The following is a 27,338-nucleotide window of genomic DNA, read 5'->3' as shown; positions in this document are numbered from 1 at the left end:
CCTAATATTGAGCCCTGAGGAACACCACTTTTGACCATCTACCAGCTGGATATAAGTCCATACTCCACCATTTTTTTGGGACCAGTCACCCAGAAAATTACCAAGAAAATAGTGTGTCTATTTAAGCCATGAGCGGCCAGTTTTTCGAGGAGAATTCAATATTTATGCCAAAGAATGTTCCCAGTCAACAAAGCTGTAAACTTCCATCTGATTATATCAGCTGAAGAATCAGCATGGTTGGGTACTGTTAAACCTGTGTGTGATTTTGCCCAGTTACCAGTAGCTATAAAAAGTATTGTATTAGACTTGATGGACCAGATGGGCTCAACTGGACTCAAGAGAGGAGAGGCTCTTCTTGGAGGCTTCTCTGGGACTGCCTTCCCAAAAGTTGTCATGTTTTTACACGTTAGATGTCTGGAATAAAATAGGATGTCTTCATACAAGGTTAGATGTGTGTTTAACAAAGATAAAATCGAGTTAATAGTATGATGCAGGCACATCAAGCATTTGTAATAAGATGTGATCTGCAGGAAAAGCAGAATCCATAGAGAAATAGCCAAATAATTTTGATTAATAAGTTTATTGCCTAAGATTTTTGTATAGCAAAAGGGATGAAATGTATTAATTGAATTTTTTTTGCAAATCTTAACATACCTTACACAAACATAGCAAAGTTTTTTGTGGAGATAAATCATTTCCAACTGGGTTTTTTTTTTGGGTTTTTTGGTGGGTTTTTTTGGTTTTTTTTTTTTTTTAATGCAAAAAAATCCAAGAAGGCAGACTCAAATCCAGAGTTAGATCTTTTAGATTGATAAGTTCTTCCTCCGCTTATCTCAGTAATAGGCTTCAGTAGTATCAATTCCACATGAGTCTCAGTGAATTTTGACAGAATAATGGTAGATATATATGTCTTCACCATTATTTATTTTGACAGAATAATGGTAGGTATATATGTCTTCACCATTATTTCCTAAATCCAGATATGTGTCATACTACAAATTTTATTTCATTTTTAATGAACCACACATTCTGCACAGTTCCCTGGTTAAGGTTTTACATCATCAGAATGGAACTCTTATTTGATTTGTTTTTTTAAATTATGTTCCAGTACAGTACTTCATAAAGAGAATATGGCTTTATGGAGATCAAATCATTAATATAGGTCTAATTGGTTTTGCGTATGTCTTTTTACTCTAAAATGGGTCAGCTATATTAAAGACATATAAATAAATGCTACTTCTTTCTATTTCACATTTTCCAGACAATTGTATTTCAGTGCTGAGTATAAATTCACATAGTAATCAATAGACTTGGAATTCATAAGACTGACAAACCACTCAGCAAAATTACAAAACTATGAATAATAAATTTTTTGGTTTTCAGTTATTACATGTTCTTGTTATGAATGTGTGTGGGAGAACAACTTTACAATAAACCCATTCAAGGCCTGTTTGGAAACCTAATACCATCAGAAAGTGGCCTTTACCATTGTTGCAGCCTTTTGGAAGATACTCCAGCTCTCACCCTGTGTGGATGCAGAGAAGTCACTCCTCATGCTCCAGTTGCTCAGTATTTTAGCATGGCTCATAGCCTGATGAGCGCAGTAATGCAAATTGATCCACTTCCTCATCTGTGGATTCGAATCAGCCCTGTGAGAAAGTTCCACAGAAAGCTGCTAGTTACAGATAGGACAAACCTATTCATCTAAATTAGATAATTGTGTGGGTTTAGTTAATGAAGAGCTCATGGTTGTCTATTCAAAAATACAGTGTCTGTGTTCAGACTTGTTTGGTTCTTCACTTTTGTCTCTATTCCTAAATGCATTTACATAAAACTGTAGGCTGCAATAAGCTTTTTTGAATCTATAGGTAGCTCATTCATTTCTTTTTCTCCTGTTAGAGGCAGGTGGAGGTGCTTTTAAGTACATTTTTTAAGGAGTTAGCTTCTCCTTTATTCAAAAAGTCTGTTCTCTGATAGTGTCATTATGGTATCAGTAGTAAATCCCCTTAGAGACTAATCTTGTGGTATCTGACAGTATTTTCTTTAACAATCATAAGACTCAATGCCATATTCCAGGTTGTCTGTAATAATCTCTCCTCAGGTTCTGTATTTGTCATCACTACAGATGTGCCTATAATTATTCTATAAGATTATCTTGTTGCTGAGCTATTTTACTTATTTGGACATAATTTTTTTTTATAGTGTAATATTTGTTCTCATAGCTGAAAAAACCAGTGGATTTCTTTCAGGCTTTCAGGCTGTATTTTTGACGTGTGTCCTCCTATAGACTTCAGTAACATTATTTTGTGAGTAAGGGTTGTAAGATTAGTTCCTATATCACATATATGTATATGCATATATATGAATTGTCAGAACTGTGTCTATACTTCTGTAATCATGTTTCCTTTCACTTTCTTGCTCTAATGATTATAATGATAATACACTTATTTTCCATATTTCTGTATGACTCAGTAGTTAAGTATGAAGGCTTACACAAAATAGAAAAAGCAGTGGGTTTTTATAGCACTGCTGAAATAATGATATGGCTGATGTATAACTGCAAAAAGCTTCTATTCTGAGAAAGCTTGAAGGATGTAAAAATGGGATAATTTCAATAAATGTGGAAGGATTCATTATGAGTTAATTTAAGAGTAGACAATAATTAAAAGAGCTAGCACAGCAAAATATTTCAAGTAATTAAACTAAAACTAGAGATAAACATACTATTACCTAGATTAATTAGTCATCAAAAAAAGCTCTTTGATTCTTAATGAACAATTGAAAATGGTGACATTCTTACATTTAAATAGGTAGGGATTGATTCTTATTGTCACAAAGGGGCACTTTATCTTGGGCAGACACCTAACATTTTTAAATACCTCTGTCAATTAGTTTGGAGAAAAAAGGGAGGATTGCTCACTTTTTAGCTGCTAAAGTATTAGTCTCTATTTCACAAATAATGGGACAAGAAAGCAGAAAGGTCAGGCACTGATTCTTTTGGAAGTGCAATACATGAGTTGCAGAGGAGTAAATGAGACATGGTAGAATCAAACTCTAGTGTATAATACAGGCAGCAAAATTACCATAACACCTTTCTCTGTTTGAAGAGTTTTAGGCAAGGTGTGGCTTAGATACAGTAGTTCTTTTTCTGAATTTGTGGCTTTCTTAAAAGCTCAGACTTGCTGATTTCTCATGGTTTGGTCAAGTAAAACCACTTTCTTCCTCTTGTTCTTTCCTAGACGGATTCATACATTGTCCGTCTTGCTGGTGGCTTCTAAGTGGGGAGCAGAAGCCTACATGGCTAAGCTAAGAGATCACCACCTAGAGCGGATCTAACTTCTTATCCTTATGCTTTAGAAATATTTTATCTTCCACATTGGACTTGCCTTCACCAGTTTTAAAGCTTCTCTGGTTTGAAGGAATGCTCAGACAATCAGCAAGAGCACCTTTGTAGAAACTGTCAGGCCAAAGCTGTTCTGTCTGGGGAATGTACTGGTTAGGAGAGCAGCTTGGCTTTTAGTGCAAGAACACTGGTAATTTAGTTTGATCACTGAGCTGATGTAGAAAAAGGTGTCTGGTGTCTAGGTAGCAATCAATACATAAAACCCAAAAAATGTGGGGGATTGGATGTAAATGAAAGGTCTCGATGAACAATGGGGTGGAGAGGGATTGCCCAGAGGAAGAATGGTCAGTGGCTGTTCAAGTAGCCTGATGAGGGTATTGAAGTGAACATCATTCAGATGTCTTGTGAGGAGAATGCCCTTTTGATTGTCTGTTGGGAAAATTACCACTTTTATAGAGGTACTCCTTCCCAAAGCACTTTCCCAAAGATTTTGCAGACATCAGTGTTCATCTGCTTGCTTCCCTTGTTGATAGACAGATGTTTTTTTCGTTTCATAGCAAAAAGGCTATGACAGAAGGGGCAGGCACTGACTGCAGGTTGCAAACAGGTGCAGCTATGAATGAGATGGACGGAGATGTCCTTAAAATAAGCAAATAAACCAGTGAGCTATAAGCTTAACTGAGAGTGCTTTTGCTGATTAATTGAGCAATGAATAACCATTAAATCCAGGGGGGTTGCAGTCATATATGTGCTGTTCTGCTGTTTACTTACCAGCTGTATCTATCTGCTATTCACTTTCCACTTACATTTGTTTACTGTGTTTTAACAGGACTAATTTATCCCATTTAAGAAATACTTCAGTAATACTTCAAAAGGTAAAATTGGAGAAATGTGTCGAACAGTGCCAGTATAAAGGCTTCAAACCAGCTATGTAACCTGTCCTGAGCAAAAACATAGACTTTTGATCAAGTATATCTATGAAAGGATCTTTGGATATCAGTAAGTATAGGCAAAAAATGGAAGGTACGAATAAATACTGAACAGTTACTGAACAGTGTCATAAGCCACATCCTAATGTAATTTAGCTGATGTAAATACAATTCTGGGTCAAATCAATGTATAATATAACTTTGCATAAGTGTTTTCTTTGACTTCAGAGTTACACTGGGGATAACTGTGGCCCCAAAATGCAAAATCAAATCCATATTATGAGAGTCAGCCTACTGTCTGGTGGAAGAAAAAAATCTTTCTAGAAAATGCATAGGATATATGTATTTTATATATCCTCTTCAATGTCTGTGTATGTGTATTCATCTTCATACAAATGCACACTTCTGTGAGTGATCTCTTTTCAGTGGTAAATAGTCTCTGCTTTCATAACTAGGGTTATTGTCCTGATCACTAAATTTCTGCTGAAAATGGGAAGATGGGGAGCATTAGTGCATGCTTTCACTTTTTTATAGTTTGAAATCCAGAAAAAAATTGGTTGTGAACATTTTTAGTGTTTAGGCATTCACTACATGTGTTGCCAAGGTTTATTGAAAGCAGCTGGATGCCTGCCTCTGTCCTTCCCCTTTCTTGGAACTGCTGCCAGAACAGGTAGTCAGAAATGGAAAGTAGAGAAATATTTGAGCATCTGTGCTCTCTCTCTCAGGAAAACAGCTGTGGCTTCCATAGGAAGCACTGATTTTTTCCCATCAGCAAAGACTCTGAATACCCTTGGGTCCAGTTTTGGCACAGCAAGCCAAGTAGGATGCAGTTTATGGCTTAAAACTTATGAGAGAAGTCATTCAGGCAGTCCCATCCCTGGCAGAACATTGAGAGAAATTCCCCAGGCTGCAAGCCACATGTGGGTCTCTGACCTTTTATTAGCTCACCATGGGAGAGGTTAACAATTGTTGAGACTTCAGTCCTCCCTTTGACATACAAATACAACAATACCAAGTTGCCTTTCCAAGATGAGCATATTTAGGGCACAACATGCTTTTTGATGCAGGGTTCAGTGTAGCAGGGGAAACACCGCAAAACAAAAACCCAACCAAAAATTTGCTATAAAAATGAAGCCTGGTATTTTTTCCAGCATTCTGCCATTGTTCATATTATTGTGATTTGTGACTTTTTAAAACTGATACAATCATGAGACGGAAACAAATTCTCACCATTTTTAGCTCTTCATGTGGTCAGTGTCATGATTTATGGAACTCAGATTGCTCAATAGCTGGAGCGACATAAGAAATGTGTGCAATTATCTGATTTTTAAGGAAGCCTGTTATGTTTATACAAGTACATTATTTTTGAGATTAAAAAAAGCCAAGAAAGGATCCATAATTATTGATATGAGGGTTGTCTGAGAAAAAAAACACAGAGGGCCAAATCCACGCCTTTTTGAAAGATTTTTGTCTTTTCAGAAATTACTGTAGTAAATGCAACTATGTTGGATTTTAGCAAAACAGGGTTTGAAAAGTAATTATTTTTTTGCGAAACAGACTCATTGCCTGTTTTGCAGCTAAGAAACTGCAAAGATTAAATGTCTTGCTCTATGCTGCATAACCTATGGCAAAGAATGCAGATTGAATAGGCCAGTGTCCCAGGCTTTTACCATAACTACTTGATTACTCTTTCAGTATTAAAAGCAAATGATTTTTACTATGCAATCCTATGGCTTTAGTGTAGAGTATGCTGAGTGTAAAATAGGAGCAAATTAGCTCATGCTTCTGCCGTGAGGCTTTGCAGCTATTGTCAGAAGAGGCAATGCAAGCTGATCTCTAAATATAATAGTCCTATGACTTCTCTGATGGGAAGCAGGTTCAGCCCCATTCAGTGCCAGAAACTGGGGAAAAGAAGCATCAGATTCTGCTTTTGATACTTTTACTAACGTGACAACCACATCCGAGATTGAAATCAGTGAAGTCTTGCACAAGGTTGGTTATTGAAAAAGAATAGTTGCTAAGTCATGATTTCTCCCTGTGCTAAGCAGTCATATCTTTATTAACCCCTGTTGGCAAAGTTGATCTGAGGAAAAGTTATTTAGAGTTGGAGAGTGCTTTTGTATTCATTGTGAATAAACAGAAATACCAGACTGGCCGAGATCCTGCACTGGAGAAAGATCAAGTACCGCTACACGATAGACACGTGCCTGTCTAACCATTCACATGCAGACCAGCTTCCTTACGTAGCTGATTCCAATGCTATGCCATCCTCATAGCCATCCGTTATCTAACGAAAATTTTAGTTGCAAAAGATACTAGTTTTGTTTCCATTACCCTAAGCCCTAGCTTATCATCTTTTCTTTTTGTATTAGTCTTTTACATGTCAAAAGATTGATCTTATTCCCCTCCTGGGTATTTTTGTTTGTTTGTTTGTTTGTTTGTTTTCTCAAGAATGCACAGCAGAATTGCTTCAAGCTTTCCTACAGGTCCACCTTTTATAATTCTTGTAGTCTACTTCATGACTACATCCATCTTATCTATGCTTTCCTTGAAGACTTCACCACCTTTCAGTAGGCTTGATCAATACATTAAATGCTTCTTTTATATAACTCATATATATACGTTATATAATAGTTATATATAAATGCTTCTGTAAATATCTTTCACATTGATACTGACATCTTTTTGTATCGGCACTCTTTGAGACATGTTTTGTTTGTGAACTACTCTAACTCCAGTTTTTTTCTGATGTACTCCTCCTTAATGATTATTCTTCACAGGATATTTGTGTATTTGGTTTCTCTCTAGTATCTGCCATCTCTACTCAATTACATGTTTTCTTCAGTATCTCCAGATTTTTAAAAAACTATTATGCATCTCACATATTCCAGGAAAAGAGAGATATTTCTTTTTTTAATTTTTTTAAATATTTTAGAATATGTTATAAATGCCTGCTTTTTCATCAAAATTCTTATTTCTCATTCATTTTGTGATATAATCTTTGATTCTTCCTTTCTGGATGTTTCTTCTCCAACTCAGTTCTGCACCCTCCATACAGAAGTTTCATTTGGACCATAGCCCCTAGTTTTCCTAGTAAAAAGTTACATAGATTACTTCCATTAATTTTTTTTTCTCTAACCCAACTGAACAGTACAACCATATTCTCTTGACATAATAAGTGCGAATATGAATGAGTTAGTTCATTTGAATACATCTGTGGTTAATGTCAGTAACAACTTCTTTTATATAATTGAAAGATGATGAGTTTTTGGAATGAATGGGAGTTTCCCCAGACAAGAATAGGAGCAACAAACCACCACACAGGGAGAGTCTTGAGAGCAGGGAAGAGAGACACCAACAGCCAGGACATCTACTTTTCTGTGTAAAGGGATGGACGGAGGGCTGGATCAACCTCAGCAAATTTTTCTTGTCCTTGAACTTAAAGACAGTCACAGTTTACTGCCTTTGGCCTCAAAAGAGGGCTGGCGAGCTGGATGGCTGTGTTCTATCTTTAACTTGGATATGCATCTTCTATGGCAAGATTTTTCCTTTATGTTATTAATGAATATTGACCCACTTGCTTCATTCAGAAATTGGGGGTATTTTGGTTGTTGATTTGGTTTGATTTTTTTGGTGCTGAGAACAGCCTTCTCGGTTCTCCATTTTTCAATTAAAGGATTAATTTCTCCTTACAACATGTTGGCTTTAAGAGCAGTCTTCATCTAGAGTGACTTTTAGCCTTGATCTTCCCCTGTCTGTCTTGAATACTTCTCTGGTGTTTGTTCGCTGTACTGGAAATCCCTTCTGCTTGTCACTCAATTGTTTTATCCGTCTCTGCACATTCTTAATCCTTTCTTTCACGTCTGCCATTAGTCACAGTAGCCAGCTTTTCCCCATCATGTCTTTTCAACATCTGCAGCAAAGTTTTTCCCGTCAGTGATCTAATGTCTGTGGGTTATAATTAAAGGCTGGGATTACTTTTTTAATATTTTTTCCCCACACACAATGGAAAAATTTCCATTTTGGAGCTCATAGCTAGTCAACCTTCTCTCAAGAGGATATTTAGTATACCAGTGAGTGGAGATTGCTTTGCAGCACCTTTGTCAGAGCTCTCCAGGCTGACAGAGTGCTCTTGATTCTCTTCACCACCTGCAGGCAGTACAGCCACACTCTGAAATGCAGGCATCCATATAAAAACATGCATATAGAATATTTTATGTCTGCTAATGATGGAGAGATTAGACGCTGGATTACTTCAGTATAGGATTGTGTTAAACTGAAATAAAAATGAAAGGATTGAAGAGATTGAATTACCTATTTATTGAATTATCTCTGTCGATGCCTCTTTGGAAAATGTTACACAGCCAGGTTCTATCCTGTCCAAATTCTGCAATGTTATGTTTAGCAATTTTCCTTCCATGTTCAAGCTACTTTTTTTTTTTTTTTTTCTGTAGCTGTAATTTTCCTGTATTTTCAAACAAGGATGAATGCATAAAGGAGAGCTCCCTCCTGCAATGGTCCTTTAAATGAATTTGTCCCATCTTTTAAGTAAAACTTTCTTCAATGCAGGATTAAGCAGTATGGTACCTAAACATTTCTTAAAGCCATGACCGTATAAAAATATACCCTTACTCTTATATATATGTATAGCCTTTCTCACTTAGAATACTGAATTTAAAAGGATTCAATTCTTTAAGCCTAAGAGAACAATATAAATTTGATAAAACATAAGATCTGTGCAGTAATCTATCAGTTAAAGTAAAATGAGCTTAATATTTTTTTTTAATAAGGAAGATTAAACTATTCTTTACATATAAATTAAATAATATCTTGTGAAGTGAAATGCTTCTTTGCAGATGTCTGTTTTACCCTCCAAGTTGTGTTTGAGCTACAAGTGATGCAGTGGGGTGTATGCAATTATGCTGCAGCTTCTGACATGCATGAATGTAAATGAGATGTTTCATCCCAATGGATACAACTCCTGTTTAAATGTTTAAGATAATAAACGCAACAACTTTAGCCAAACTGAGACATGATTATCTCAAATATTTAATTTCTGCAATGAATGACTATTAATAACTCTCTCAATCTCATTTGGCCTGTTAGCCTGCAACAGATTAAACTGGTATAGTTTACTGGTTAAGTTTTTCATCTTTTTTTCCCATCAGTTTTGTTAACTTTTCTGAAAACCTTATTTTTACTTGTTGATTTATCATATAATAATTGAGACAATTTCCATGGCTTTTGCTTCTCGAATTTGGGGTTAAATTGAGGCTGAAAAAAATCATAACATTTAAAATACAAAAAGAGACATTCAGAATTAAGGTCTTCTGAAACTGTTGATCTTTGAACTTGTTTTTCAGAACTGTTTTGTCAGAAATAAAACTAAAGCAGTATGAAAGAAACTCTAAAATACTGTTATGCTATAGAATGTGTAACAAATTGTAAATTTTGTTCACATGTTTTACAAAATTTTTAAGATCAGGTGATAACTGCTAATTTCTAAACACTAAATTTCTTCTTTTGGAAATTAGTTGCAAAACAGCGACACAGGCTTAGTTCAGAAGTTATTTTTAAATGTTTTTAAATGATAAAAAGGATTTTTCTGTTTAACATGGTTTTACTTTGAGGTCAACTTGAAATAGATAAACATTTTAGGATGATCTAGAAATTTAAAGATGGAATTAGGTAACACTGTGGAAAGTATTCTCAGATGTTTCAATAAAATACTATAAGACAAATTTTATACTGAAGAGATGCAGAGTTCATATACATGTTAATGAGAGCGATGTTGATACTGCCTTCAGCTTGCATTAGCTCATCACAAGGTGAAGATTTAATAATTATTAACATATTTTGGAATTTCTATTCATATGACTGACAGGAAAGCTTCCCACTTCAGTAACTTTTTTTGTCTTTTGGGGAATGAGGTAAAATCTTCCTAATCCTAGTGCTTAGATTGTGAATTATTCTGTGACTCAAGAGAGAAGGTATTTCATAGGTAACAGTTCAACAGGATACATTTATCTACACAAATGATTTGAGAGGCAGTGGGCTGGTTTCTCCTGAGTGAAGGACATGATGCCAGATAACATGCTGCTTGCACATAAGCCATTTTAGGTCTAAATATAACTGCAATAGCACTGCCTGTGTAAAAATCCCCATGTATTTAACTGAGGAATGTGACTTACTAGCTTGTGTGCAATGCCAGGAAAGACAGAGTCAAGCTGGTGCTGTGCAGAGATTTAGCAGCTTATGTGCTTGCTAGCTCAGGCATCTCTGCAGTGCACTTGATTTCGTACTGGGGATGTGTCCAGCTGTGAAATAGATATTCTTTCTCCAGATCTTTCTTTGTCTTTCCTGGGTAGGTAATATAAGCCTTTTAAGGTATGTGGGCTTTTGCAGCCTGTGTTTTCATGCATTATCTAGCTTTAGAGTCTCAGACCGTATTTTAATAAAAGAAGGAATGTTTAAAACATTTAACAGAATAAAATGGAGATGTATATATCTCTTCCCTATTGTTTTTTCATTATTTGTTAATAGCAAAGCATAAAACCAATGAGATATGTCATAAAAGAATATGTCATTGTGGTGAACTAACAATATGCTTTGAGGGTGTTGAAGATACTTGGCTAAATCCTGTGTGTGTCCCATTTTCTCATAGAGTCATAGAATAGTTAGGCTTGGAAGGGACCTTTAAAGATAGTCTGGTTCCACCTTGTCTGCACTGAGCAGGGACATCAAATACTTTGTTCTAGGTCAGGGGCATGCTGGATCTGTGAGACCTGCTGCACCAGTAGTCTGAATGTGTGTCATGAACCCTTGTGGGGAATTTCCAGACATCTGCTACTTTGAAAGAAATCTATAACATAAGCTGTGAAGCCACTATTATTGTAGTTGTCCCTGTTCCCTGGTATCCACAGTTCCTTCACAAAAAAAAAAAAAAAAAAAAAAAAAAAAATCAGTTTCCCACTTTCTTCTGCATATATTTCCAAGTAAAAGGTAGTCAACACACAGAGGAGGAGGAGGAGGAACCTTCCTGTTTCCTAGTTTCCCTTTCCATCTGTTATTATTGCAACTTTTTTGATAGTGCAATCTTCTTGAACTGTGCACTGTACAAGATTAGTGATTCCTGGATTTGCTGTTAATGTCATGGCATTTCTCTACTAGCCTCAGACTGCTCATCTCCAAACTTTGTACTGAGAATAAAGATCCATGCATTTGTTATCCAACTCCTGACTTCCAGAAATAGTAAACCTCTTTCCTGCCTTCTGAAACATAGATTTTCTGTCTCTGTGTATTTCAGAACCTGTAACATCCCTCTGTAGAGAAATGGGGGGAAAAATGGTATTTGTGAAAAATGCATCATTTGGGTACTTTTGAAATCTGGAGTAGTTTGTTCAACCATTTTGTTATTGATATTGGCAATTTTTTAACCTTTGTATCAGTTTGTGATCTCCATCCTTAGCTGGAAAGGACAGTGACATTACCCAGACACAGCCTTCTCAAAGTCTAAAACTCACATTATCATTACTATTGATGGTATGAAATTATGTCTTGTGCCTGTGAAGAAGCCATGTCCAAATTTGTATATAAAGAATATAGAAAGAGCCTTAATCATGTTTGTTTTGTAGTATCAGTTCAACAACTCTAACATCACATTGACAATTCTCAGCATCACATTAAGAGGACTAGTTGTTTATCATATTTGCCAGTACGAGGTTCACTTTATGATGTGAACAGCAAACTTAATAAATTATATGGATGTGCTGATCTTACTGAGCCCTCTCCAGAGCTAAGAATACATTATCCAGCACAGAGGTGTTCAGAGAATTCAATATAATAAACATGCCCATTCATATGGTGGTGTACCCCAGAAGTTGCTAATAACGGTTGCAGATTGCCTCTGCAGCAGAATTTGGAGTGAACATGCCTGGCCAGACTCTGCGAAATGTCAGAGAATCATTGAATGATTTAGGTTGGAAAGGATCTGAGGTGGTGTGGCTCGAGACTTTCCCCCCTCCTTAAAGCAGAACTATCTTTGGACATTTGTCTACATTTTTAGACCGATGTCTAAACCCTTCTAATTCTATCCAGATGAAATCTACAGGAGGAAAGACAACATGTCTAGGCATCTCAGATATACAAAGACATTACCAAAATGAAAATGGCAGAAAACAACATTAGTGTTCAGTAACAAAGCTAATCATGCAGAAGTGGGTGCCTGAATTTAGCTAATGATTTTAAAGTACTTTACAGCCTAATAAACTTCAATTGCTCCAATGGGAATTTCCTGTGAAGAGCAGACTCAGTCCTGCAGTCAATCCATTAGTTAAGCCATCTTTGTTCTTGTGAATAATGTTATTTGCATTTCTGTAGACTTATTCAGGGAGAGATCATGGGCTGTATGGAAATAGACTGTATGAAAGGAGGGAATATAAATATTTGTACTCTTCCAGCAGTCTAAAGGACAGTCTATAATTAATCTGTAGTTACTCGAACAGGTAAATGTAACAAGTGTTTATATTAAGGTGACAAAAAGTTTGCATTTAACTATAGGGTTGTGAGAAGTTCTGCTTTTAGGCTTGTTCCATATATGACTACTGTCCACCGTAATTTTTCACTTTAAGACAGAAGTGAAACTATTGTTCATATGTCATATTGTTTGTGGGGGAACTTTTTTCAGTGTAAAAAAAGAAAAAGGTATACTACTTAATTCTCTCTTTTTATTTCAAAACTGGCTGAAATATGAAACTGATATGTGAATACTTTTATCAAAGGAAAAATATTAGTGGGTTTGGGCAATATAAGAAGGAATGAGAATTTCTGTGACAATAATTTAGAAAGTGAAATAACCCAAAACCGAACAACCAAGAAAAAAAACCTAACCTGTTAGCATATGAGAGTGTTGAGTAGAAAATACAAAATATCTGCACATAGGATTCAGGAAATATGTTTTCCCAAGGGCATTAGAAAAATACTGGTCAACTATAGTTGAACTTGCCTGGTGGAATGCTCTGCTTCCTGCTGCCCACACTATTGTCTGCTCAGAGTTCTGGCACGTATTGTCTCAGCTTTCCATTCCTGACATCACCTGATTGCACAATTCATTCAAGTGGGTCAAGCCTTGTGACTCCGAAATATGTAGCAGCAATCAAAAGAAACTGAACTCCAACCTACACAGCAAGTTTCTGCTTGGTAGCCCCATACAGCTGGCTCTGTTCAGGGCAGGGCAGCATTACAGCAGTAGAGGCAGCCAGAACTGCTCTCACGCAAGCGAGGATGTGGCCCCTTAATTTTTTATCCTGATGTTTGGGTTTTTCTTAACCGCGCTGCTCCGCAGAACCTTGCAGCATTATTGTTTCCTGAATGCGTTATTTCCATCAGGTACTGGCAGTCCTGACATTGATAGGCAGTGAATCAATACTTTTGTAGAATTGTGAAGCCAAACTAGTTTTGCAGATCCACAGTGTGCAGTATGTGGTTTTCTATTCTGGATATAATAACTGCAATTTGAAATACTCCCCCACAAGCATTGATTGCATGCTTTAGGAAATTCGCAATAAAGAATTTAATTAACAAGGAAGAAACTGCATCACTTCATTTAAAAACGGGAAATTCACCTGAGATATTTTGTTCATTTTCAGGCTCTAATAGCAATAACCATCTTTAGCTGAGGACATTTCCTGGGGTTTAATGGCCCATGGCTGTGCTTCTTCAGGTGATCATCATCATCTCCCAACAGTCATTAATCCCCTACAAATACCCTGCACCTCAGTCATTAAATGTGCTTCTTCTGAAAATGAAATAGTTCTATATTTAATGCATCTTCCAGGAATAGGAGGGAAATTTCTGAGGTGAGGAATGAAAGAAGTTTATTAATGTGTCAAAGAAGTACTAATTATGACAAGTGGATAAGTTCTGTTTCTGGAGATAGCATGACAAAGAATTTTTCCACAGTTATGAAGAGAATGTTATGTGTAAGTCCTTGTTTTATGTACATCATGATTTACACTCATCTCAATTGCATAACAGCCAAATCAGAAATACAGATAGTTATTTGTAGTTAGATTTCTTCTGCAGAGCATCTCAGCATAGAACTATCTCACAAAAGAAGCAGACCGTGTGACTGCAGTATTGCTTAAAAAGACTTTCCATATCTGTAAAAATACAGAGCTGCAGGTTTATTAGGTATTTGTGATAATGAAAGAAAATAAAAAGAATTTATATCTTTCATACCTGAAGTCTGAAACTCTTACAAAAAATCTTTTGGTGAGAATTTTATGAGTCTTTCTTACAAATAGGACTACGACTACAGCACCAACAGCATCATCAGAAGTTTTAAACACAGTAGACAGCCTACCTCTGCTCAAGTAGAATTAAAGCCTTCAATGAAAATAATTGAAATTCGTTAAGAATTGAATGAGATTTGGGGGTTTTTGATTTTATTTTGAATTCTACTTACTCCTACGTTGTGCTGTTTTCATCCTGTGCTACTAAGCATGCATAGCATACGCCTAATGTACACATTGCATGAAGCCTGTACCTGTCCCAGAGTGTGAGAGGGATCAGAGCAGACACTGCCTTCACTGAGTGAAAAATTAGTACTTTTTGGGTATTATGGTAATTTATTATTTATGTTGGACATTCTGATCCATGTACTTCGGTGAGAGACTGTGTAGATGAAGACAGAAGTAGAACTTTGGGCCATGCATTATTAAATATTGAATGTTAAATTATGTTAATGTTAAAATTAGAGCTCTCCTAGTCAGCGCCTTTGGATTGCAGATTGACCTGAAAAAAAGAATGATTACAACCTGACTCAAAAATTCCTTGTCAAAATTTTCTGTTTCTTCTAACAAAAAATGACAGGATTAAAAAATCTTTCAGTATAAACAAATTGTTTTGTTTCACTCACAGAAAAAAATTCACTTCAGTAACCAATAACAATTTCCTTAATTTTGCAATTTTCCAAATAAAAGAAATTTTTCTATGTGAAAGACAAAAGTTTCTTTCAGAAATTTTTAAATACAAAATACCACATGCACACATGTGCACACACATTTTATCTTGCTCCATCGTGGGTTCTAGACAGAACAATTACCTGATATAGATTTTACTCTGAAATTTTTCTTACTCATCCTAACGCAGTTTTCAGCATATAAACTTTTGAAAAAAATTTACTAGATCTCTCATTAAATTCACCAAATAAAAAAAAAAATTGCGCAGAGCCAAGGACAAGATAAAGAGAATTGAGCTTTTAAGTTGTTTTCAATCTACCTTATATCTCATCATAAACAGCAGGTTGGAGAATAAGTACTGATGTGTTGTACTGCAGTAAGAATATTTCTTTTGCTGTAGATCCTGTTTAAGCTTATTCATACCCTATCATGCAACTTACAGTGTCAGCATTCTTCAGACCATTTGTCAAAATTCAACAGGAATGTCCACAATAAAGAGTAGTAAAAAAAAGAAAGCATATTTTTCTAAAGTGAATTTATCATATACCTAGAATTCTTGTATTTTTTTTTTACTCAAGTTCTCTGTTTTCCCCCATTCATTATGTTTACAGATCAATAGAACTAAAAAAAAAACCAAAAAAACCAACCAAACAAACATCATATAATGTTTCTCATTCTCATTCTAAATTCTGTGTTGTAGGTCTTGTTTTCCCTCTGTGCTGCATTCTGGGGAATCCAAATTATGAAGCGGATCACTTCATTCAAAGATAAACACCACTGAAAGAGCAGATCTAACATCACCTCAAATATGGAAACAGCACTTTAGAATAACTGTCTAAGTTCCTCGGAATTAATCAACCATGAATCATGCTGAATTGCAATCAGTTCACTTAAGATACGAGAGATTTGTGATTTTTGTTTGGATGTTTGAAAGATTCCTAAGGGGGTATATTCATTTTTATTTACTTTTTAAAGAAATATTTAATTTCTCCCCAATTTAAATCAAATATTCATTCACAGCATAGATTTTTACATTCATAGGATTACAAATTCTTAGAAAACATGTAAAACTAATTTCATTTTTGCAGTGATTTTGTTAGTAATAATATGTGAAAAGTATTTTTCACAAGAGGAATAATTAAAATCATATCTGATGTAACGTGGTATAAAGTGATTGACTGTCTTCTTATTGAGGCTAAATATAAACATATGTGAGTGTCATTTTTTTCTGTAATGATTGAATTACATGAGAATCTCCATGTCATGCCCAATTCAGTGTTCATAACATACAGCTACATGAGGATGAGTAGTTGAGGCAAGAAAATTATTAAAAACAGCATGATAAAATAACTCGACCTAGTATGAGTTGAAGCATCTTCAATAAAATTGGCTGATGTATGTGTTGTACAATGCAGACATGCAGTTTAGGCTGAGTTATTTATGGAATACACCTGCATTGCCAACTTTAGATAGTGATCAAACCAGGATTTACACGTGGGTATCCCACTGACACTCACTCACAAGACAAAATATTTGCAAGGCTGAGCCCTTAATTTCTGGTAATTTCCTGCCGGGTGATGTCAGGGGAGATGCATGTCTTGTCTTTCAGGAGCTGTTGGAAAGAAGGTTTGTACTAAGATAGGAAAATTAAATACAAATGGTGGAGGGAGTCTCCAAACAGCAGGACTGGCAAAAATACTGGATCTAAGTTGTTTTTCTTTCCTCACACTCATCCAACTCTTTTTTTGGCTCCAAACCTTTTAGAAGTGCTTAAAGTCAAGTAGCTCAAAAATGAAGTCTGTCCTAGATGCTTCAAACTAGTAATAGTACCTGGATTTAAAAATGAGTTTGTGTTCTGTTTTTTTTACCCATTTCATTTTCCTTTAATATGTTAATGGCTGTCTAACAGACATCTCAGGTTTAGACACATAGCCTACTTTTAATTAACCCATATTTCTGTCTCTAGCTGTAACAGATGCCACTGTCTATGTAACTGGATGTTTACAATAAATTGTTAGAAACACACTAATGTTATATAAATAAAATAGTTGCAATGTCTAGTGATAATATCATCTTGATTGTAAAATAGAACCTTCAAAATGCTTGGGTTACAAGGAGCCTTAATGATAGGTTATTTGATAGGTTATTTAATATGTTATTTAAAAAATAGCAGAATCTGATTCCAGAAGTACAAGAAAATCCACAAACTTCTTACGTGGCCCTGTAAGCTAGTGCACCTATATTTTCCAAATTTTTAATGATGACATGGTCAGTTTAATATGACATAAGAAAGAATCATATTGAAAGTCAGTTTCCTTATCAAAATAAATCCTTCAAAGAGACAGGAACAGGAAAAAAATTTAATATTTTCTGCATTTGAAAAGTGGCAATTTTGGAGGGACAACAATGAAGAACTAAGTAAAATTAAATTAATTTTAAAGCTGTCCTAGTGAATGTCATGTATTTACATGAGTGTCTGATGAGGACAACCTAGTCATTAAAGCAGGGGCCAAACAAATTTCCACTTTTCCAAGGGTTTTTAGATCCAAATTTCCTATTTCCATGGACTTGCCATAGTGTATAGGTTGTTTGAAAGCAAGGTGCAGGAGAGGAACAACATTCTTCCATTGCATACTGATCAGTAGGGTCTGAGGGCAGCTTCTCTGGCTGAAGGCTTGAACAGACTTGTGGTGGGTGTCCAAGACTCATGTGCTTTACAGTATCATCACTGGGTATGTATAAGCAATCCTTTGGCTACAGACTGAAAGCTTGGATTTGCCCTTCTTGGAGAAGAGAGTTTCAGAGACAAGCTCTTAGAAACACCTTTGCACCGTTCTTTCAGTAGCTATGTGGTAGGTAACTATATCCTGTCAACTTGCCTGTCACAAATTTTTGAAAATATAAATTATTTCATATTTTAGGCACCTAACACCTGTGCTGGATCTAGTTTATGCTGTCTTTATATCCATGGCAAAGAGTGAAACAATCATTCTGAAGGTGTCTGGGTTGGAGTAATCAGGAGACTTTGGAGACTAGTTGGCCACTGAATTGAATTATGTGCAGTTAATATATATCAGGCAGTTAATTGAACTGAAAATAATGCTCATTGCTAGCATGTATGAGTGATATTTTGATAAGCTACCCTTCTCCCCTCGACTTTTTAATATTCCATTACTTATTTCTTTAGAATATGACCACATTGTGTGGTTTGAACAATAGAATGGGATCAAGTGAAATAAGGTGAATTATGTGAGGACAGTAGTGAACAAAATATTGATGCAGAACTAATAGACATTGTAGGAGTAACTATCTTTCTTTTGGCAAACCACTCTTTCAGGTCTCTAGAAACAAAAATACTCTAGAGACTAACAGCCTAGCCTCACATGTCCAAGTGTGAAACTTCATAAATAACATTTGTAATTTGCACTATTGCATAAGACTTCCTTTTGGTCTTGTTTGTTACTAAATTCCCCAGTGATACACCTTAGGAGAAGAATGTGGATAAACAGAACTTTTTTTCATCAAGACTGTTAAAAAGTGATTCCCCTGTTCCTACCAGCTGTTGTAATGTTACATCCCTACACATGGCCTTTCCTGGACTATGTACACAGCAATATCAAGTTACTGAAAACCCAGAAGTAAGCAGCTGAATCCTGTGTCACTTGAGACCTGACCCTGCACCATTCAAGTCACCGAAAAACTTGCTGCTGACCTCAGGATCAGGGCACAGTATTCCCTGTATGAAAACAAGAATGATGCAATATTTACTGCAACTCAAGCTTTGGTGCAGTGCATTGATTAACAGAGTTTCACGATTGCTTATTCCCAACAGTGGCTAACATCGTATCCTTTCTGGTATAATAAAATCAGAGCACCTTGGTGGATAAGTGCTGACAGTGAAAGTTGTAACCTATACTTACCAGATATAAAGGACTCAGGGCCCTTTCTCTTGTCTCTGTTGTCTTCAGTTTCCTCTCAGATCTGTGGGATTAAGGGCCTCATTACTTAAACCATTACCTAAAGGAGGTAGTTGATCAGATATTTTAAAGCTACCTTTTTACAGACAAATGTCTGTGAGCTTTCAGGAATTTATGTCGTGTGATTAGAAACTAATAAACTGTATGGCACCAAAGGTATGAGTTTGGAGTTTAATTTCTGACAAAAAAAAGCTAAGTCTCAGCAATGGAGTTCATCAAGAACAATAGTAACTAAGAGAATACGCAAAGCATTGCCTATTATGTAAACTGTGTTGTCCTTAGTTTAAGTTTTTCTGAAAGCTCTGGCTCCTGAAATTATGTGAATACAGAAATATTTTTGCCTCCTGAAAACAAGACCTATAGAAAGTTCAAAATCTAAAAGGCAGACAAGAACATTTAAATCAGTAATATTTTAAACTATTTTCCCTCTTAAAACACCCTAGTGATAACACGAGCTTGACTCACGGTTTTTAAACTCTTGGGATTGCTAAAGCTGAATGGGAAAAAACTATTCTTGATGTACCCTTTTTCCGTAAAACCTCTGTTTCCAGCACAGGCATACACAGGGGCTATGAGGCAGAGTTTTGCTGGGTTTCCTGGTTCCCTGCTGGTGTTTGACCAGCAATTCAGTTTGGAATTCAAACAAAGCAGGCCGCAGGCTGGCTTTCTGAGGGCCCCTGACCCTCAGTAACTCTCAGCAGACCTCGCCACACTATGCCGTGTTGCCTTCCACCCCCAGCAGTTTGGGAAAAGCAAACAAGAGATGTACTGTGGACTTCAGGATTTTCTCTTTAGAGAAAACAAGTGTTAAAATACCGCATTTGAAACTCAGGTACAAACCACAACATAAAGCTAAAATAAGATATCTCACATGCTGTGGAGAAGCACTTCCATATTAATATCAAGGCCAATGGAAAACTTGGCTCGGTTCTTTGTCTTTTTTGCCCCACCTATGGAAAACAGCAGAAAAATGTGGAAACATTGAGTAAAAATGAACTGCTGAGTGTCCTTGTGTTTATGGTTTGGCACAGAAAAGCGATACAAAATGAATTCTCTCCACCCCACCCCTTGCTATATTTTTACTTCTTCCTCCTTTATTCTTTCTCCCCATTTTTCTCTTTCTCTCTCTAGTGTTTATTCATCTTTGCAAAATATCCTCTCCTGATTTCCTTAGGTTTGTTACGTGTGGAGGTACATGGTGGCATATTTCATATCCACAAATATTTTACTTTTTTTTTTTTCTTTTTTTTTTTAATGGGAGCCAATACTTACATAAAGATGCCTACTTTCTTTACTGTTCCTATCAGTCAACAGGCTCTTCTAATATCCAAAAAACACTATACACTGCTCATACATTGCTACTGTTATATTTATTTATTTCACTTGTTTTTGCCTCGTTTCCTCTAATGATGCATTTTCTATTTACATTTAACTAACATGGCACTGTCCTTTTCCCAGTTTCTACTCTCTCTCCTGTTTCCTTGTTATTAATTCTTTGTAGTTACTTTTTGTCCCTTCAGCACCATGCTTTAGCTATCACTGTCTCTTTGCTTCAGGGTGTATCACTACAGTTTTTGTGGATCATTTAATGTGGCAGAGACAGACAGCCCAGTATTAGCAATGGTTGATTAAAAAGAGATTAAAATAATGAAGAAAATCACGGAACATTTTAAGCACTATGGAATTTGTGGTGTTTTCTGCTACTTACATTTTTTCCACAAACCTTGAATGCAAGTACTTATCAGCACATAAATTACAATTTGCCAGGAAAGAAAAATACCATAAGACAATTGAACTACAATTTTTAGATCAAAGAATAGCTTACTGAGTGTGATCATGTCTTTTGCTGCTGTCTGTCTGCATTGAGGTCATGAGCCTGTTATTTGAACATAATGGCATTACTCTCTTGCTTCACGTAGCAGCATTTGCGATTTCCGATCTAACAGCCCTTTACCTTCTCTCTGCTCATGACTCATGGCTGACTCACTACCTTTAATCATCCTGAAAGCAAAGGTTTTATTTTTGCTCTTCTTTTAATCACAGTGCAAAAAAAATACTTTGAGGGAAGGTAAAGTGTTATATAGTGCAGCAGTGTAGGTATGTACCAATGTGCTTATTTTTGTAAAACCTCAAGTATTCCCAGTTTCCTGTCTATGACCATAAACTGGATTTGACAGTGATGTCTAAGAGAGAAAAGCCTGATGATCAGGGATTGGTGGAAGAAAAAGAAGGCAATTAAAGGCAAGTTTCTGAGATTCTGAGAACAAAATCTGTCATTGAGGGTCAGATCACCTTTGGTTTTATTTTATATATTATTTATTTTATCTGAAATATGGCTGCAAGAGAAAAGTATTGTCTTCATGACTTTATGGCCAATAATAAGATATATATTTGAATACATTTTTTTCTTTGCTAACAATATTCCTATTATTCATGAAAAAATCTTTGAGTGTCTCATGCCTATAGTTTATTATGGTTAATTATGCCTGGTAATTGGTCTGTAGTATGTGTGTAAAGGGCCTTATTAGTGAAGAACAATTATCAATGGTTTGTGCTACAGGAGAAGGATTGTTGTTCAGTATTATTTTCTCCAGGTTTTCTCCTTGCAAGAAAGCCTGGTGGTAGAGTTGGAATTTAGCTAACATAGCCCTGGGTATTATAGGATCATGAAAACTTTCTGTATTCTACTAAAGGCTTCCTCCTCACACTTCTTTATGGAAACCTGTGGTATTTTTCCTGAGGAATTAACCAGCTCTTAAGATGCTACATGGAAAATAACTCATCTCTGAGTATGGCTGAGAGACATCTGAGCCCTGGCAGAGACAGGCGTTGTACCGTGTCAAGCAGCCTGAACAAGGTGAGGTGTCCAGCCTCCTTTCCTCATCATTTCCAGGCAGGGAAGCATAGATGGACTCAAGAAGCAAAACTCGCAGAGCAAGAAAGAGCACAGGTTTCTGCTGGGGCAGCCAGGGGGGTGTGCCCTGGCACAGGGAGAGTTACAAGCCTATCGTGAGTACAAACCTATCAGGCACAGCAGTGAATGCTCAAAGTCACTGTCATTCAAAATAGAAATTTAATAAGAACAGATGTGACAGAGGAGATGGTCCACAGAGAGTTCCTGTGGCCTATTTGTGGTGATGGTTGTTGTTATGATACCAACGCATAATGCTTTCTTTGTGCTTTTCCTGTTTAGGAATTTCTCTGTTACCTTGTGCCTTGGATAAGTGCAAAGCAAATGGGTCTTATGCTACACATCAAGGATTTTTCCAACAATATTTGCATAAAGAGGATGAAATGGTTTGCTGGTGCATTTGAGGACTTGATGTATATTCTCAATGCTTCTCTTTATGGTCCTGTCAGATTCCATTGCATTACATTCAAGATAATGAAATTAAGCAAGACAGACCACTAGACATTGTAGCTGTGATAAATACATCCACTAAAGAGGGTAATTTAGTATGTTTCCTACTGTAATTTTCTCATTTAGAAGGATGACTATAGGGTTGTATACAATGATTGTGAATCACCATCAGAAACCACTTTTCTTAGTGGATGCTGAAGTCAAGTATTTTAAAATATTTCTTTCTTTTGAATTTTCAGAATGAAAAAAAAATCATGTAATATTTCCTCTAGATAGTATTTCACAAAGTTGTAGGCAGTGTAACACAGAGTAGTAGCTATGAAGTTAATTTTTGTAAGTATGTTGAAGAAATTATCATATGTCTTTTAGTCAGATTTTAGAGGGAAACAGTGGTGATGACTGATAAGTGTTAATAAGGGTTATAAAATATTAGTCATTATACTATTAATATAAGTAAAAGTAATTCAGCTTTTTAGGTTCAGTTTCACAGTCTGAGCTCAGTCAAATTTGCCAAAAATGTGCACTGGGATGTTTTTGTTTTTTCTGGAAGATTTTCTGGAACTTATGGAAAATGTAGTTATGTAGTCTAAATATACTCTGTGGAAAATATTCAACTATAAGGTCTATTTTCCTGTTGAGGAGATCTCAGGGAAACAGAATTAATAGTTCCTGAGTCCTTGAGCTTGTCTGGTTAGCAGATATGCATTTAGTTTCTAAGATGTAGAGATTTATGTCTGAATTCTGACAGAATGGGATATGTAGATGAAGATTTGTATTTTCCAGAAGGTAATTGATGTGTAGTAACTGCAGTAATTTCTGGGTACCTGCAGTCATAACCTCCATGTTTTTTACTGACTACATATTCAGCAGACACTAAAGTTAAAAAGGTGCAAAATAATAACACTACATGGCTTTGTTCTTACATTTGGTTCACCTAGGAAACAGCTTCTGATTAGGAGAAGTGAGCTGAAATTATGTAGAAAAATATTTTTCTTTCATGGTTTCTGTTTCTTATTCGCTTGTCTGGAGAAGATATGTTAATTTTTTTAACTATGCATTAAAAGTCCTGCTAAAATTTTCAGGCTTTCATATCTGTGATCATTGTGAACTTGACATTTTATTTTATCTCTATAGGTAGTATGGAATCACAGAATCACAGAATATGTTCGGTTGGAAGGGATCCACACGGAGCATCAGAGCCAACTTCTGTCCCTGAAAAGTCACACCATGTGCCCAAGGTTATTGTCCAAACACTTCTTGAACTCTGTCAGGCTTGGTGCTGTGACCACTGCCCTGGGGAGCCTGTGCCAGTGCCCAGCCACCCTCTGGGTGAAGAACCTTTTTCTAATATCCAGCCTAAACCTCACCTGGCACAGCTTCAGGCCATTCCCTCAGGTGCTGTGACTGGTCACCAGAATAGAGATCAGTGTCTGCCCCTCCTCTTCCCCTCATGAGGAAGTTGTAACTGCAGTGAGGTCTCCCCTCAGCCTCCTCTTCTCCAGGCTGAACAGACCAAGTGACTTCAGCCACTCCTCATACGGCTTCCCCTCAAGGCCGTTCGCTATTTTAGGCTAGGTAAAAGCCTGTACTCCAGATGTTTGATAAAATCTGATTATTATAATCCCATTAATGATTTTCTGTGCTATTGCAATTGCTACTGGAGAATGCTGCTTTTGGCTTTTTTTCACCTGGATTCTTTGAAAGGTCTCAGTGCCTTTCTTACACCTCCTGCAGGGAAAGCACACAAATGGGGAAAGCCAGCTAGGCTGAGGACCCTAGTATCATCTCCTGTGAATGGATTATCTATGGAAGATTGTTTTAAGAGTCAAGAGGGATGCTGTACAGTTTAAGCCTGCTTTCTGTCTTCCCATTTTACAGAATCTCTGGAGGTGGTCAGTCAGGTAAACTGCCTAGACACCATGTGTGAGTACCTGGAGTCTACTTTTCTCTAATTAACTGAGTCTAACATGAAGAGAGTCTCACAGATAAATTTCCTGCTGTCAGTAGCACATCAGAGACTATTAATAAGAGATGCAAGAATAACTCCTTCTCACAAGAAACAGCAGGTAAAAAGCAAATGGAAAAGGCACTTGCTGTGTTCCCTAAGAGCTAATTTTAGATTCTATGTACTCAGGTCATGTCATTTCTGGTGGGAAGAAACCTTGCAACCTGTAGTGTGTGCTCATACTTTATGGTCTCCAGCATGCCCCAATGCTTATACCTTTTGGAGGTTCCCATCATCCCAAATCAAAGCTGGTCTTGGAATAAAAAAAATATGAAAATAGGTAGATGAGAGAGAAGCAGTAGCTTGGTCTTATTCCTACAATGTGTCAGTAAAAAGAGCCTGATCTTTGGCTGATATAAAGTAGGTAGCTGTGCTGACCTTTGTGTTTGGTTGGTTTTTTCTTTTTTCTCATTGAATTCCCTCACATCCTAAGCTCATTAAACTGTGGCTCAGCCAAATTGTTTTAAAACATGGTTTAAAAGGTAGGCGCAGTAGCATATCATAAATTCTGTAGCTTCAGGCATAATTTTTTTAAAAGGCATTTGTATCTAACAAAAAGGTTCTCTAGACTGTAAGTCACAGATTTTTCTTTAGCAGAACTGTTCAAGTGTCTGTGTCTGCGAATTAATGCACGGGTCCAGAATTCTAGACAAAACAAAAAGACTTCCTACATGAGCAGTGGAGATCTAGGCTGGACAGGTCATCCTGCAACAAATTATTCAATTCTTCCCTTTCATCCTGCAGCTGTTTGCTTGTAAATAGACTAGCAACCTTTGGGCATACTTGTTGCTCAAGATAACTTCAGACTGGAACAAGGTTCACAAGCAAATCATATGGAGCCACCAATATGGGAGTTGTTTGCACTGACATCTTGTGGTACGATTTAGTTTGGGGATGGGTCCTGATGCAAGGACAAACTTGACAAACTTTCACCAGTGAAAATACTCTACTACTTGTTCAAAATGACATTCACCATACAAGCTTGCAGAGATTTGTAGAAAAGCCACAAGGTTTTTTAAAATTGGAAAGCCTCCCATTCCCAGGTGTGTTCCCAAGAATTAGGGGCTACGTGTTTTTTATTTATTTAAAAATAAATAAGTAATTTGTTTTAATTTTTAAACTAGCTAGTTTCCCAAGGTAGGAGAGCTAGTAGACCCATCTCAGCATCATATAGTAGAGGTAACACAGTAGTTACATAGAGTTTACCTCTTTCAAGCAGTATAAAAAAGAGACTGCTCAGAACAGTGAAAGATTCCAATACTCATACAGAGTGTGTTTTTTTCCCAAGGACTTAAAGGTTAGATAAAAGAACAAAGTACTTTCTTGGTCAGTACAAAAGCTTAAAGATTTCTGTAGCATGGGCAAATAGTTCTGAAATAATTTTACTTATAAGCTTTACTTATCCATTTCAAGCAGTGCTGTCATGTTTTGACATGCCATTCCAAAAGCAGTAGTAAAGCTTCACATCAAACTTACTCCAGATGTGATCCAAACCAACAGGAAAAATGAGCATTTGTAAAACACCGCACAGTAATGTGCAAAGTGGGCTGAAGAAAAGATAGGTCGTTTTTTTGAAGTTGAATGGGCAGAGAGCAAAAAACCTAACAGGAAACTGCTTATTAGCCCAAACACCCAGTAGGTTCAGTGTTACTTTCATGTTTAGTGAAACTATTAGATATTTTTGATCTAACAGTGAGGGTTTAAAGAATGAAAAGACATGCACTCTATGGCTGGCAGCTCACTTCGACGTCTAGCTTAATGAGTTGTGCTCTCATGCTGGGGTTTGAAGCAGTCCAGCAAGTGAGGCTTCCCTGCTGTGTTTCTCTTTGACTGCATTACACAACCAGCTCTCTTTTATATTTTGATAGTGACATCTATTGGAGCTTTGAAGAATAATGTTTTTTAAAAAAAATCCCTATGTATATTAGTGAAAGCAAAATTGTTGGACAATAAAAATTTCAGTTTAAACAAAAGCATATATATATTTATCTGTCATCAAAACATACACAAGAATGAAAATACTGATGAAAAAAGAAAAAAATGTAGCAGCATTTCAAATCAGATTCAAGGAGAAAAATGTGCCTTTCTCTTTTTTGATGATGGGTGAACTTAGAAACTTCCCCAGCTGTCTGAAGTTTGTTTAGAAGGAACCCATCAACTATAGCTGTAACCTCAAAGTGAAACAAATACAATATTTGATTGAATTCTCTATAGATATACGCAAGACTTTGACGTATTAACAGAACCAAATCTAAGAGAGTGGGTACAGCAGCAGTCAGCCAGTCAGCAAAAAAGCCTTCCTCATGGGCAATGATACCTGGTGTCTGTGCTGTCAAAGGGACACAGCCATCCAGAGTATTTAGAATGAAGTTAACTCTGCTTTGAATAAGCAAGCCATCTTCATGGATTATGCTGAGAATATGGCTTGTGTCTGTTTAGAGCTTACAACAAGGGTCCTAGACTTCTCCAGAGGTGTAAGACTGACAAACAATTAGTAAGTGTGGCCAATGGATTTACATTGCACTAAGTTATCCAATGTGTATACATTTTTTTAAATGTCTATGCACTGTGAAACAGCTCTAGAAGTCAGTCCTTGGTTTCAACAGTAGGCAGTACTGAGTAATGCTACCTCACAAAATCTCTAGGAGAAATTAGGAGAACTGAAATGTGTAAGGCGAGTGTGCTGTGGCAAGTCCTCAGGACTCTTTCAGAACCTTTCCTTTCTGTTTGTTCCTTATTCTCCTGAGAACTCTCAGAGTCCC

General features: G+C 36.5%; 1 protein-coding gene across 8 annotated transcripts in view; it reads left to right on the top strand.

Annotated features, from left to right (window-relative positions):
• AGMO (alkylglycerol monooxygenase) overlaps positions 1-27,338 on the top strand; it is a 240,985-nt gene that overhangs the window by 176,986 nt on the left and 36,661 nt on the right. Inside the window, exon 13 of one of the 8 annotated variants that reach the window (XM_008630009.2) lies at positions 15,934-17,300. The exons of 5 other annotated variants lie outside the window; for them this stretch is intronic. In XM_008630009.2, coding sequence (XP_008628231.2) covers positions 15,934-16,014 — 81 coding nt within the window. In that variant the 3' untranslated portion in view covers positions 16,015-17,300. Of the gene's footprint in view, positions 1-4,172; positions 4,195-13,919; positions 13,994-15,933; positions 17,301-27,338 lie in introns of those variants that run through there. 2 more of the 8 variants (XM_017729366.1, XM_017729369.1) reach the window with 2 other exon arrangements.

Source organism: Corvus brachyrhynchos, unplaced genomic scaffold (genome assembly GCF_000691975.1).
Source record: "Corvus brachyrhynchos isolate BGI_N302 unplaced genomic scaffold, ASM69197v1 scaffold142, whole genome shotgun sequence".
Taxonomy (NCBI): Eukaryota; Metazoa; Chordata; class Aves; order Passeriformes; family Corvidae; genus Corvus; species Corvus brachyrhynchos.
The sequence above is the reverse complement of the archived record's forward strand: the minus strand, read 5'-3'. Positions and strand labels throughout refer to the sequence as shown.